At 38.1% G+C, this 15619-nt stretch overlaps 1 protein-coding gene across 1 annotated transcript in view; it reads left to right on the forward strand.

The window, feature by feature from the left end:
- Positions 1-15619, forward strand: part of NPHP3 (nephrocystin 3) — a 54247-nt gene that overhangs the window by 18054 nt on the left and 20574 nt on the right. The window contains exons 7-16 of the mRNA XM_068971902.1: positions 246-402; positions 2885-2959; positions 4471-4644; positions 7056-7159; positions 9117-9231; positions 9489-9632; positions 10099-10196; positions 12864-12966; positions 13406-13488; positions 15156-15294. Of these exons, the coding sequence (XP_068828003.1) occupies positions 246-402; positions 2885-2959; positions 4471-4644; positions 7056-7159; positions 9117-9231; positions 9489-9632; positions 10099-10196; positions 12864-12966; positions 13406-13488; positions 15156-15294 (1192 nt within the window). The remainder of the gene's footprint in view (positions 1-245; positions 403-2884; positions 2960-4470; positions 4645-7055; positions 7160-9116; positions 9232-9488; positions 9633-10098; positions 10197-12863; positions 12967-13405; positions 13489-15155; positions 15295-15619) is intronic.

Here is a 15619-nt window from a genome sequence, read left to right on the forward strand (position 1 = left end):
TTATTGCACAGTTTATTGTCTGCTATTGTCTACTCTGTCTGCTAATGAATATACTGTACTTTAATATAAGCTAGAACAAAGCTATAAAAAACATCCATTTTTGGGAAGTTTCACTTGTTCTGCAGCAGGGCCTTTCCTGGCCACTTGTCATTGTAGGAAATCCCCTTCTTGGCACTTAGGTAAATAGACTATCTGTGTGCTGCCACAATGCAGTGTAGCACAAGAAATACTGATTTCCAATCTAGCCTTTTATTGGAAGACTGTGAAGAAGCTTTTCTGAAAAACCCCGAAGGCAAACCACGATTAATTTATCATCGTTTGGAGGATGGGAAAGTCAGTTCTAACTCTGTCCAGCAACTGATTGATCAAGTTTCTAACCTGAACAAGACAAGCAAAGCCAAGGTAAAGTTCATAGGTTGTTTTTAAGAACATTCTTGGGAGAGCAGTGTGCTGGGACGAAAGCCATGAGGGGGGAGTGAGCCTGGCATGTTTGAGGAAAGGAAGGAAGCTTGTGTGGCTGGAGCAGAGTGAGTGAGGGGACGTGAGTAGGAGAGGTCACAGGGGGCCAATCCTGCAAAACCTTGGTTTTTCTTACTTAGAGAGAGGTGGGGAGCCATTGAAGGACTTTAACCAAAGAGGAAGAAATGCTGTTGTGACAAGGCTGTCTTGGGCTGCTGTGTTGAGAATTGACTGTGTTTTGAAGGGAGGGCAGTGGATGGGTCAGAGCTGGAGAGCTCCTGCTGTTATCCAGACGAGAGTTGCTGGTGGCTCAGACCAAAGGATGTGATGAGAAGTGATAGGATTCTGGATAAATTGACAGAGTCGATAGAGTTACTAAGAGATTAGTTGTGGATTATGAGAGAATGAGACACAAATAGTGATATATACCTAAAAAGTGTGTGATATGTAAGTGGACAAATCAGAATCATTACTGTGCATTTTTCTCAAGCACAGAGTCCTTCTATCTATTATTGGCCAAGGATCAGTGTAAGGAAGAGCCTTTTCCTGTAACCATTTCTGAGGGCTTTGGGAAAAGCCAAAAACTGATGATGAGTAGGAGAAGGATTTGATCATCCCTAGATGCAAAGCAGAATGTATTTTGGAATAGAGATTACAGGCTTTGCATTACTGCATGCTGAGATAACTTGGTAAATGTTTATAGTTAATGATAAGAATGCAATTAAATAACTCTAGGGTTTTCACAAAGTTTCTGTTTCTGTATGTCCAGCCAGAAAATGAGATCAAATGTGAATACAAACATTTTTCTTGAGGTCAGCATAATACAGTGAAGAGTCTAAGGCAAAAAGAGTACATTTTTATTAATCTCCAGAGCCATTTCATCTTATTTTAATTTATTTTAGTACCAGCCTACGTTACCAGATGCTATAAGCGAAGTTACTTATTCTCTAGATACTACTTTTAAAAATTAGTGTACCACAGGTTGAATTTTTTTATATAGGAGTCACAATCTCTCTACTATGATTATAAATTTAAATGTAGGCTAAACTTCTTTGCTTTGTTTTGTAGAATTGTAGTTTTACTGGCATAAAGATGGATTTTGAATGCTATGTATATTGAATGGTACAGAAATACATAAGTTGAATTAGCTGTTTAATTTATGTGTGTGTGACTGTGTGTTTAAGAAAAAAAAAAATGCCATTCAGGACATCAAGAGAAGGGGTATTCAGCAGAATGATTAAAACAGTAAAGGCTGGTATTTGGCTTTGCCTAGTTTTGGAATGTTCATAACCCAAAAGATGAAGTGATTAGCAAGGTATCTGCAAGTTTTTACCTGAAACAAAACTATGAGAATTCAGCCACTGGAGTTTTCCTAAAAAAAAGACTATTCCTTTCACCTGGGCCAAGCCCCCCAGCCAAACAGGGAAAGAGCTCAGACTGGCAGTTGTGGGGGTACCTTGTCCTCTGCACCCCCACCTGCTCCCCAGGTGAAGGCCCCTCAGCCTTGGCACATGGCCCCCTCCCCCCACCACTCCTCTAGATCATTCTATAAATAACCCACAGATTTGCTGACCACCTAGGCCCCAGATCCACAGAGAAAAGCAGAGGAAGCCCCATTAACTCCCACTAAAGAAAGTCTGGTTCCCCCTGCCCACAACCAGGGACCCCAAGCCTTCCACATTTCTTCAGGTTATCCTGATTACCCTTCCAAAACACATATGCAGAAAGCAAGCAATATTCAGAGAGGGCTTTTATATGAGCCTACGTGTTGATGTTGCAGGACAAGAAGAAAGAAACAAAAATTATTTCCCCCAAGGCTGTAAGATAAAAAGAATCAAGCCAAACTTAGGAATACTTTCCACAGTCTCTGCTCCACATGATAAAATCTGCTTCTGTTTGCAGGCAGAGATGGAGGCTCCATGGCCTTGCAGCACACCCAGGGATGTAGACGCTGCTACCAGGCCCCAGCACATACCATCCCACCTATCCAGGCCCTTAGTCAGTTCCTGCTCTCTCATGTCACAATGGTCAGCTGTGTGCATCAGTCCAGACAAGGTAGATTTTCAGTGGTGATACCAGGTCCTGGACAGAGTTTTGGCATCACCAGTACCAGTCACTTTTCCAGATGGACACATGAACCAAAAAAAAAAAAAAGCATACTTTTTGTTTTATTTGCAACATTGTTCACAAAAAATCCCTTGCGCGACCTTAGACAAGGTATTTAACTTGCCTCAGTTTCTTCTTCTAGAAAATGGAGAGAATAACAGTGTCTTCCTTATACGGTTGTGAGGCTAAGTGAGCTATACACATAGAGCACTTAGAACAGTTCCTGACACATAAGCCTGTGAAAATGTTCAGTACCACCTCCTCTTCCCGTTACTATTGCTTTTTCTTGTTGTTAAACTTCTTTTTTTTCCCCCCCTAGATCATTGATCACTTGGGAGATCCTGCAGAAGGAGTCTATAAAACCTATATTTATGTAGAAAAGATTATTAAACAGGTAAATATGCATTCCCTGTAAGATTTCATCTCAAATATCTTGACTGATTTCAATATAATTGAGTTTTCCAGAGAAAATCACTTGTTTGCTTTTTTGAAAACAATACCTGGGTTGTGTGCCCTTGTTTCTGGCAAGAGTACATCCTGTAGTATTGTTGTGACATTCCCAGTACCGTGTATCTGTATCTCTGAGCTCACAAACGGTTTGATTCTTTAATACCCATCAGGTATAAAATGGATTACAAAAGTGGTAGGTCAAAAGCAAGTATTTGAGGGATAATGTTCATCCTGTTCAGTAGAGAGTTTCTTCAGGTTCTGTGTGCACCTTGAGTTTTTGTAAATAGAAAAATTCAGGATGGATTTTACTATCCTCCTAACCATAGAGAGGAGTGAAAACATACCTCTGTGTGTCTGAGGTCATGGATCACAGAGACATCTCAAACTAAAAGTTTCTATGGTATCTCAGTATTATCTTGAAACTTTATATGAGTTAAATATTTTGCTTGATATTTACCTGTCTTTGTTTTTAATATTAAAAATCATTTAAAATTATGTATCAGCAAAAATGCTAATAATGATAATAAAAAGTATTCCCTATCTTCAGGTAAAATGGGCACAAGAAGATGTTTAGCCTGTGTTTATTCTTACCTGCTGACCTCTCCGTCAGGGTACTGGGAACCCTATTTGAGAAGTAAGGGTTTAGATTACTTTTTATAAAAATTAACTCGTGTTAAAGTATGGAGATATGTTATTAGAGAAAAAGAGTGAGCCCTGAAATAAGGTGAATTAAACAGAATAAATGGTAATAAATGAAAATGGACATACTCACCAACTTTACCACTTGTAGGACAATATATTTTCAGTGGTTAGTATAAAGAGTAGATATCACAGCAGAGATATTTAACATCAAAAAACTCTATCTTAGTAATTAAATTCTTATAAAAATGTAAAGCAGCATATATCTTAGACATTAGCACAGTCTTTAAAATTGTTCACTAGCCAAATACAACCCTATTGTGTAATATTTTTCAGAAACCAGATTCCCTCTAACTTTAATGAAAGAGAGAGGTCTTTGTTTTTATTATTTTAATATTTCTTTGTGTTGTTTGGTTAGTCACCTAGCCGTGTCCAGCTCTTTGCGATCCCATGTACTGTAACCCACCAGCTTCCTCTGTCAATGGATTTCTCCAGGCACGGATACTGGGAGGGGTTGCCATTCCCTTCTTCAGGAGGTCTTCCTGACCCAGGGATTAAACCTGGGTCTCCTGCATTGCAGGCAGATTCTCTACTGTCTGAGCCACCAGGGAAGCCCTAATATTTCTTTACTTTTATTTTTAAACTATTGTTTAATTTTATAGTTATAAATTGATCCCTGGAGGTACCATAAAAGGCCATCGGTTTGAACTTGCCCTCCAAGGTAGATGAGGGCCACCTGAGGCCTGTGTGCTGACTATACTGTACAAGGTCTTCACTTTCTTCATTCACTTTTGTGTGCTTGCTCTTGGTGTTCAGGACATCCTGGGCTTTGAAAACACAGACCTGGACACCAAGGATTTGGGCAGTGAAGATTCTATTCCAGAAGATGATGATTTCGGTGATGTTCTGTGGGACATACATGATGAACAAGAGCAAATGGAAGCTTTTCAGCAAGCTTCAAATTCAGCCCATGAGTTGGGATTCGAGAAAGTAAGCATTTGGTTTACAGTTCCAACAAAAATCAGTTGCACTTAAAAGCTGTAACATAATTGTGGTTTAATCTAATTATAGTCAAGGTTAAGGACTATGTTAGTAACTTCCTCATGGCTTAATTATTCATGTTGAGACATGTGCTTAGGTTTGTATCATGTGAAAAAAAGTGAGATTCAGATATACTTATGAACATCAAACATGTTTAGTTAGATTGTGCTTGTGTGCAAAGTCACTTCAGTCATGTCTGACTGTTTGTGACCCTATTTGCCATAGTCCACCAGGCTCCTCTGTTCATGGGATTCTTCAGGCAAGAATACTGGAGTGGGTTGCCATGCCTTCCTCCAGGGGATCTTCCCAACCCAGGGACTGAACCTATTATGTCTCCTGCACTGGCAGATGGGTTCTTTACCACTAGTGCCACCTGGGAAGCCCTCTTTACAGATTAGGATTTATCAACTATATGTTTATTATGCTACCATCTGCAATTCTCTAAGATAATATACCTGGGAAACCTGATAAAAATAGTAAGGCTATCTATTCTTCCAGTTTCTAGAGGAATCAAAATATCAAACATCCAGAAAACAAAGCAGAGTAGTTAATGCAGTAGGCAGATCTGTCCTTCAGCATCTTTAAATATCTAAGTGAATAAACAAGACTAGAAGTGTACAAAGAATCTATCTTCAGGTTTAAAAAGCACTTAATATTTAAAAATTAATAGAAGAATATCTTAAAGAATATTATGGTAACTGTCACTAACAGCTATGTTTTTATAGAACTTTTAATGGCTTTTATAATTTAGACTGTCAGTTTTATGTCTTGGTTCCACTGTTTCCTCACCATGGCTTTTGATCAAGCCACTTAGCTCTAAGCTTTGACTTTCTTGTGTATAAAATGAGGATGACTAATAGAACCTATCTCACATGGTTGTTGGGGGGACTAAACCAGATCTTGCACATATAGCACTTGACACAGTACCCATCACATGGTAATGTTAAATTGTTATTTCATAAGGAAGGCAAGATATCACTATTTTGTAATTGAAGAACCTAAGGTTCAGATTATAGTTTGCCTATGAGCCTACAGAGAGTAGATTGCAGATGTAAGATTTTAACCTAGGTCTTCAGGCTATAAATCCTATGCTTTCTTCTGTGGCAAGGAGTCTTAATTTGGGAAACACAGGTCTATAAAAAGACTTTGTGTATGTGCTCAGTAGTATCTGACTCTTTGCTACCCTATCGACTGTAGCCTGCCAGGCTCCTATGTCCATGGGATTCTTCAGGCAAGAATACTGGATTGGGTTGCCATTTCCTCCTCCAGGGGATCTTCCTGATCCACAGATTGAACCCAGGTCTCCTGAGTCTCCTGCATTGGCAGACAGATTCTTTACCACTTTAAGCCACCTGGACTTTAGGTGGGGCCATGAGCTAAATTGTTAGGTCATACAACCTAACAATTTACGAGGTTTATGAGGTCATAAATCAAATAAGCCCTTTGTTTCTTGAGAAGCATCATTTCTATCAGAAATATTTGAATTCCTGGGAAATATGATACGACAAACAGAAAAACTGATTGAAACACTATACTAAGTAATTATTTATTGTAATTGCTAGAAATCTCTGCTACCCTAAAGCTCACACAAACTACTTATTACACATTCTTTTGATTCCTCATCAGTTATCATTTACACCACTGGTACGCTTAAACATCCTAACCCCCAAGATGACTTTGGAAACTCCTTTATAACAACTGAGATATTGCAGTTTTCTGAGCAAGTTCCTTTCCAGCTCTGAACCAAGTTTTCCTATCTGGGAAGGCCTCGGAAATAAGAATTCTTGGGTTTTGCATAGAATTCACTCAATTTCAAAAAGATCTTAGGTGGCCTGTCATAACTTGATTCTCTGTAGCGAGTTCAGTGACTCCAAGGCTTCAGATAAGGCCTTCTCATTGTTTCTCAGGAATCCCTGGAAACTGAGATGGTCTTCAGAACAGGTATTCTTCTGACCAGGAGATATAGGATGCCTGCTGATGATTCCCTCAAGGTCTTCTGTGGTTCTTTCCAAGGTTCAGGAGCTCAGGGTAATACAGTAGCCTCCCTGCAACATTCTGCAGAACATCTGAATGGTGCAAAGCCCCACAGTGATCTGAAAGGCTGCCCTCATCCATTAGTTTACATTAATACTGTAGCAGAAGAAATTGGGGCCCATTCTTAGTTTACTCCTTTGGACATATTTAACCAGTCATAAAAAATAAGCAATTACGAGGGTACTACTGATTAAAAGTAGATTTCATTTTTTCTTGCAGCTTTTCTCCACTGATTTCAGAGGATAATTGGAAATTGACTCTATTTAGTATTTGAAGAGGCATGTTCTTCCTCACAATTTACAATTTAAATTTATTTTTATTTCTAGTACTACCAGCGCCTTAATGATCTTGTGGCAGCACCAGCACCAATTCCACCCCTTCTTGTATCTGGAGGACCAGGCTCTGGAAAGTCCCTTCTTTTATCAAAGTGGTATGATGCAGTGCAGTTAAACAGTTATTGTTGTCATCATTTGAACTACTGAATTCACTCAACAAAGTGAATTATTGCATGTCTACCTTCCTGCAGGGCCTGTTTTGAATATTAAAAAAGCAAAAAGAGTAAAATAACAGACTCATGCCCTGAGAAATATACAACTTGAATGTTAGAGAGAAGATACAGAATGAGAAAGGAGTAGCATTTGTGATTGTGTACATAAATTATGTTGTTGTTCAGTCTTTAAGTCTGACTCTTTTGCAACCTCATGGATTGTAGCCTGTCAGGCTCCTCTGTCCATGGGATTTCCCAGGCAAGAATAGTGGAGTGGGTTGCCATTCCCTTCTCCAGGGGATCTTCCCAACTCTGATCGAACTTGCATCTCTTGAGTCTTCTGCACTGGCTGGCTGGTTCTTTACCACTGAGCCACCAGGGAAGCCCACATAAATTATATAGGTTAGAGCTAAGGGAGTGGTCAGTATCAATATCAATAACCTCAGATATGCAGATCACACCACCCTGATGGCAGAAAGCTAAGAGGAACTAAAGAGCCTCTTGATGAAAGTGAAAGAGGGAGTGAAAAATCTGGCTTAAAACTCAGCATTCAGAAAACTAAGATCATGGCATCTTGTCCCATCACTTCATGGAAAATAGATGGAGAAACAATGGAAACAGTGACAGATTTTATTTTCTTGGCCTCTAAAATCACTGCAAATGATGACTGCAGCCACAAAAATTAAAAGATGCTTGCTCCTTGGAAGAAAAGCTATGACCAACCTAGACAGCATATTAAAAAGCAGAGATATTACTTTGTCAACAAAGGTCTGTCTAGTCGAAGCCATGGTTTTTCCAGTAGTCATGTATGGATGTGAGATTTGGACCATAAAGAAAGCTGAGCACTGAAAAATTGATGCTTTGAACTGTGGTGTTGGAGAAGACTCTTGAGAGTCTCTTGGACAGCAAGGAGATCAAACCAGTCAATCCTAAAAGAAATCAATCCTGAATGTTCATTGCGAGGACTGATACTGAAGCTGAAGCTACAATACTTTGGCCACCTGATTTGAAGAACTTACTCATTGGAAAAGACCCTGATGCTGGGAATGTTTGAAGGCAGGAGAAGGGGATGACAAAGGATAAGATGGATGGCATCAACAACTCAATGGACATGAGCTTGAGCAAGCTCTGAGAGTTGGTGATTGACAGGGAAGCCTGACGTGCTGCAGTCCGTGGGGTCACAGAGTTGGACTGACCAGTTAAACTGAACTGAAGGGAGTGGTCAGTGTGACAGGGAATTAGGTGAATTATAGAGGCATGTACCTTTATTTTCAGTTACTGGGGTCATCTTTAAAGATTAATTGGGATTTTAAATATTTGAAATAGGACAGACTATTTAGAGTGAAATAAATCATAAAGAATATAAAAATAAAGGGTAATCTTTACTATGAATATAAAACTAGTTCTTTAAATTATGGACTAAGTTTCCTTTAAGCTGATAAACTCTTATTTTAGTTCCTCATGTTATTTAAAAACAAAAGGTAAGACCATTTTCTTTCATTCATAGTTATTATTTACATTGAGGAGTTACCATGTGTTATTTCCTTTTTATTGCCCTTTTATTCAAAGTTATATTTCAAAATATTATTTTTGTACTTACCATAGAAACTTCTTTCTTCCTAGGTTAATGTTCATTTTACTAATACTTTAACATCAAATGTATAGTATTTTGATTAACATTAGTCACATCAATTTGTAAGTAAAGTGAAGCTATAATTTTTAATGGTTTATTTAAAAGAATCTAAAAGTGGAGTATAAATGGAAATTTCCCACATTAATTCAAAATTAACTGATCATGTAATTACTAACAGGTAGCAATTGATGCTTCATGCATTGTGAATTCTTTTTTGTTGACAGTAAAGGAGGTTTATCATTCTTACAAAAGATCTTTTTCTTTCAGGATCCAATTACAACAGAAGAATTCCCCTAACACACTAATTCTTTCTCATTTTGTGGGGAGGCCCATGTCAACCAGCTCAGAGGCTTCCTTGATTATTAAACGACTGACTCTAAAGGTAGAATATACCATTTTTGGAGTTAGTTACTACAATTTTTATTTAGATTCAGAAGTTGTCTGGCCTGAGGACCTGATGATAAACTGATTTTCAGTATTACCCATTTGTTTTGGTTTTGCATATGGGTAAAAGTATATTTAATGCTATTGGGTCCTTCTGGTGACAATTTTGGTTTAAAATGCAGAGATAGAAATATTTCTCACCAGCTGTGTGATAAAGTGTAGCTACTTTAATTTGTATGTGTTCTCACCTTCTAGTTGATGCAGCATTCTTGGTCAGTATCTGCTCTGACATTGGATCCTGCTAAGCTTTTGGAAGAATTTCCACGTTGGCTGGAAAAACTCTCTGCCCGTCATCAAGGCAGCATCATCATCATTATTGATTCTATAGATCAAATTCAGGTATGTTTTCACTTTGTAACCTGTTGATACACTCAGAAAGAGACAAAAATATCAGTAATGACAGATGTTTAAATCATGCTTGTGAGAAAAAAATATTGATTTTGTTTATTTCTGCTTAATTTATAGAGAGGAGGCATGTGGATAATACAGAAACACACACACACACATACATATATATATGCCAGTAGACACTAGTATCTTATTGGGAAGGACCAACTATATTTTCACAATTAGCAAATATTGTTCATTTTGACATAGTTTTAGGGCTTTGACATTTCCTTACATGCCCAGAATTCAGATCAGTGATGGTAGTGTTTTACCACTTGTTCTTCTAATATTCTGAGATAAATAATCCCCAAATAAGATTTTTCCCTTAATGAGAAATATAATGAGAATTTCATTTTAATTGGGAAGCTTTTGAAATATTTTAAATTAATAGATGGAATTTTGTTTTTATATATTTAAGCAAGTTGAAAAGCACATGAAATGGCTGATAGATCCACTGCCTGTGAATGTAAGAGTAATTGTTTCTGTGAATGTAGAAACGTGCCCTCCAGCATGGAGGTAAGCTGCTAACATTAGTTATTTCTGGCTACATGAAATATTTTAAGTAGAAAGAAAGGTTTTTGATACGTGATTATTTCTCATATTTTTCCTGTAAGTGGGAGTGAGGATAGGGAGAAGTGCACAAATTCAGGAAAAGGATATAATCTATAGCATTTTGTGGGAAGGTAGATCTGAGATGTGAGGGAGAAGACTAGGATGGCCCCCAGGTTTCTGGCTTGAGAAATAAATTGTGGTTCCATGAACTAAGATGGGAAACCCAGAGGACAGGCAGGTTTGTGAAGGAAAGGTCATGAGTTTTGTTTTCAGGCATGGTTTGTTTGAGTTGTCAATTATAGCTCCAATTGGTGATTTCTGTCTGGTAGGCAGTTAAATTTATGGGTGAGGAAAACAAGGGCAGAGCTGGACCAGGAAAAATAAGACTAGCCAGCTGTGATCCTGAAATGCAAGTCCAGTACTTAAAAAGGGATGCAGTGGTTGAGTTCTGTGAAGTGGTGTTTCTCAATCTATTTTGTCTCCCTACCCCAGGAGCCTTTTTAGTAATGTTCTTCCTAATCACCTCCCTACCAAGAAATTTTAATATCACACATATACCATATATAAATTCATGAACATAAACAGATATATGTGTATTTGTTGTTCAGCTGCTAAGTCATATCTGACTCTTTGCAACCCTATGGACTGCAACATGCCAGGCTTCCCTGTTCTTCACTATCTCCGGGAGTTTGCTCAAACTCACACCCGTTGAGTCAGTGATACCATCGAACCATCTCATCCTCTGTCTCCCCCTTCTCTTCTTGCCTTCAGTCTTTTCCAGCATCAGGGTCTTTTCCAGTGAGTTGGCATTTTCCATCAGGTAGCCAAAGTATTGGAGCTTCAGCTTCAGTCCTTCCAATGAATATTCAGGGTTGATTTCCTTTGGGATTGACTGGTTTGATCTCCTTGCTGTCCAAGGACTCTCAAGAGTCTTCTCTGGCACCACAATTTGAAAGTATCAATTCTTTAGCACTCAGCTTTCTTGCAAAGATTAAAAGTATACTCAGTGCAATTGGGTCCTTTTGGTGACAATTTTGGTTTAAAATGCAGAGATAGAAATATTTCTCACCAGCTGTGAGAAACATGACTCATACCCATACATGACTACTGGAAAAAGCATAGCTTTGACTATATGGACCTTTGCTGGCAAAGTGATGTTTCTGCTTTTTAATATGCGGTCTTAGGTTTGTCATAGTTTTTCTTCCAAGGAGCAAGTGTAATTTTGTGGCTGCAGTCACTGTCCACAGTGATTTTGGAGCCCAAGAAAATAAAACCTGTCACTGTTTCCACTTTTTCCCCAGCTGTTTGCCGTGAAGTGATGGGCCCAGATGCTATGATCTTGGTTTTTTGAATGTTGAGTTTTATAGCCAGCTTTATCACTCTTTCTCCTTCCTCAAGATGTTCTTTAGCTCCTCTTTGCTTTCTGCATTAGGGTGGTGTCATCTGTATATCTGAGGTTATTGATATTTCTCCCAGCAATCTTGATTCCAGCTTGTGAGTCGTGCAGCCTGACATTTTGCATGATGTACTCTGCATATAAGTTAAATAAGCTGGGTGACAATATACAGACTTGATGTACTCCTTTCCCAATTTTTAACCAATCTGTTGTCCCATGTTCAGTTCTAACTGTTGCTTCTTGACCTGCATACAGGTTTCTCAGGAGGCAGATAAGGTGGTCTGGTATTCTCATCTCTTTAAACATTTTCCACAGCTTGTTGTGATCCACACAGTCAATGGCTTTAGCCTAGTCAATGAAACAGAAATAGATGTTATCCTGGAACTCTCTTGCTTTTTCTATGAGCCAATGGATGTTGGATATTTGATCTCTGATTCCTCTGCCCTTTCTAAATCCAGCTTGTACATCTGGAAGTTCTTGGTCCCATACTGTTGAAGCCTAGCTTGAAGGATTTTGAGCATAATCTTGCTGGCATGTGAAATGAGCATAATTGTACAATAGTTTGAACATTCTTTGGCATTGCCTTTCTTTGGGATTGGAGTGAAAACTGACATTTTTCAGTCTTGTGGCCACTGCTGAGTTTTCCAAATTTTCTGGCATACTGAGTGCAGCACCTTAACAGCACCATCCTTTAGGATTTGAATAGCTAAGCTGGAATTCCATCACCTTCACTAGCTTGCTGGGGAGGGGAAATCTTACACTTTTTATGTATAAAGCACAGACTTGTGGTTTATAAAAAGTGTAAGATTTTCCTTCTCCAACAAAGAATTTCAGCACTTCATTGTGAATGGATGTTATAGGGTATTAAATTTGACTGAATTACAAGTAATGTTTGGTCAAAGACTATGTCTGGCACTATTCCTCATAGGTACCAATACCGATGTTATTTTACTGATCGTATAGAACATAGAACTAGAAATGTTTTACCAGTTTGCTGTCAATATATGCACATTTATCTTATAACAGTGTTTGTTGTGATTAATTGCTAAAAGTGATGACATGCATGTTATAACATGTATAAAGGAAATAATATTACTTGCTATGCTTAACAGAGATTAATTTTATGAAGGTAGTATAAAAAATTAATTCTTATAATGGACTTTGGTTTGTATTATGGGAAGCTTTGTTGTTTCATTAGAAAAGAATTTCATTTTTTCTTTTTCTTTAAATAAAAGGCTGTGGCCTACACTTCATCTTGACCCTTTGAATCCAAAAGATGCAAAATCTATTATAATTGCAGAATGCCACTCTGTAGACATTAAATTGAGTAAAGAGCAGGTAAGTATTTTTAATTTTGCTGTTCTCTTTTACTCTCTATAGCTTTCTTTATTTAAAAAAAATACCTTATATGAGACTTGAAATTCAATATAGGAACTCTATGTGGTTCCGAGGAAAATTGGAATTTAGTTATTACTTTGTTAAATGGATTTACCCTTAAACTAGTAAGATATAGAACAAGCAATAAAAAAGACTTTGGTCTTAAGGCTTACTTTACTATATTATATTAAGCAGTATTTTAAAAGTGAAAAAGCATTTGTATGTTGACAGCACCTGTAGTTTACCACAGCACGGCAGTGATGCCACTGATGAGGTGGCAGGAACTGTGTTATTTCTTCAGGGACATTTGCTGATGGCTCAGTTGTAAAGGCCACTTAATTCCAGGGTGGTTTTGTATTTTTGTTTTGTTTTGTTTTGTTTTTTTGGTTAACTGGTACAGGAGAAGAAGCTAGAACGACACTGTCGTTCTGCTACAACCTGCAATGCTCTTTACGTCACTCTTTTCGGCAAAATGATTGCACGGTAAGTGGTAGTTATTTTATGTCACCTTCAGCAATTTTGTGTTTGCTGCAGAATGCTTCCTCACTGTGTGAAACAGAACTGATCATTATGGCAATCTCTCAGGCCACTAAGATTCTGGTGTTTTAACTGTGATGCTATGACTTGACTGTGATACTGTAACGTGACATCCATGATAATGTGACGACTGAAAATTGCTAGCCCTTGAATATCAGAATTTGTTGGAAATATTTGTCTGGTTTTCATCACACTAACCGTTTCTCAACTTGGGGCTGAAAAAGAAGGCAATGTTTGTTCTAAATTGTCACCTTGAGGCCCGTAGTTTTGGGAAAGTGAGGAGGCAAATGAGGCATAAAAAATGTTATTTCAGATGTCTTTCAGTATCAGTAGATAGATGTATTGGTAGGAATTTTTAATTGTCTCTGTTCCCACATCCTGATAAACATTTCATCTTACAGCGGAGACTTCTATTTTAGACATTCATTTGTAATGTGCCTTTATATAAGCAGTAGAGAGTTTTACTCGGAGAAGGAAATGGCACCCCACTCCAGTACTCCTGCCTGGAAAATCCCATGGACGGAGGAGCCTCTTGGGCTGCAGTCCATGGGTTCGCTGAGAGTTGGACACGACTGAGCGACTTCCCTTTCACTTTTCACTATCACGCTTTGGAGCAGGAAATGGCAACCCACTCCAGTGTTCTTGCCTGGAGAATCCCAGGGATGGGGGAGCCTGGTGGTCTTCCGTCTATGGGGTCGCACAGAGTCGGACACGACTGAAGAGACTTAGCAGCAGCAGCAGAGAGTTTTACTACCTTTACTTCTTCAGGACAGCCTCACCTTACTTTGTTTGCAACCAGAGGTAAAAAAAAAGAAAGACTAATACTTGTTTTGGTATTCATCAGAGTAGGTTGTAATCCTAGCACAATTCATATTGGGGAAACTGAAACTAGTACTGTTGTCTCACAATTCCACATTCTCACCTGAAGGACCACATTTGAAATGAAAAAAATCTTTCAAAACTTTGAATTGCCTGTGATATTTTCACTGACCCCTCCCCCTGTCCCCAGAGTTGTAGCAGTGAATCTGAGAACAACAGTGGCTTGCATGAGTACAATTCAAGAGTGTTGAGTCATGCATTTCGTATTTTTTGAAGTAATCTCTTTTAAGAGGGACTATGGACGATTTTTTGTTTTTTCACCATTCTTTACATATTAAAAAAAGAAACTACTGGTAAATATGTAATGTTTTAAAACAAACCCTATCTACTGTTTTCTTTAAGCTGATGTTTTCCAAATTCTGGTTCTGTTAGTTTGCATGGCTAACTAATAATACTTACTTGTAATTATTTTCTTGCTTCCTGTATGTAGGTGGCGCGCATCTAGATGTACCATGTCTTATTTTTATGTTCCACAGTGTGTAGTAATTACTTGATACGTAGTTAATTCCCAGCACATGTTTATTGCATTGAATTAAATGGTATACTAAAATAACTCTGATGATTCTAGCAGTCCCATAAAACTAACGTTTTCCTGGGCCATGTTTTATCGAATTCCTGTTGTCATCAGTTGAACAGTATAAAAAAAGATAAAGTAGAGCATTGTTTTTATTTACCCCCAATTATTCAGTTGTTGGCAGATTGTAAGAAATTAAATCTGTTCTCAATTCCGACAGTGCTGGGAGAGCAGGCAATTTAGATAAAATCCTTCTTCAGTGTTTCCAGTGTCAAGACACTGTTTCATTATACAGACTTGTTCTGCGATCTATCCAGGAGTCCATGGCAAACAATACCGATAAAGAACTAATGAAACAGGTAAAATGTAATAAACTTATAAAGGGAAGATTATTTTGCCATGTTTGGATTTGTGTGTGAATTGAAGTAAATGGTAAATCCCTGTAATGTTAAATATGTTTCAAGCATATACTATACCCACTGCCATAGCGTGCTTATGACCAGAAGTGATATCTCAGGGAATCTTCATTTTCCTGATTATCATGGAGATTTTTCATCTTTTCATGCTTCTTGGCTATTCTTGTTTCATCTTCTGTGAGTTGCTGGGTCAGGTCCTTTACCCATTTTTTAACTGAGTTGACTTTTTCTTGTTGATCTGTTAGTTTTTAAAGGTTCTGCATATTGA

The sequence above is a fragment of the Capricornis sumatraensis genome, chromosome 1, assembly GCF_032405125.1.
Source record: "Capricornis sumatraensis isolate serow.1 chromosome 1, serow.2, whole genome shotgun sequence".
In the NCBI taxonomy this organism is placed as follows: Eukaryota; Metazoa; Chordata; class Mammalia; order Artiodactyla; family Bovidae; genus Capricornis; species Capricornis sumatraensis.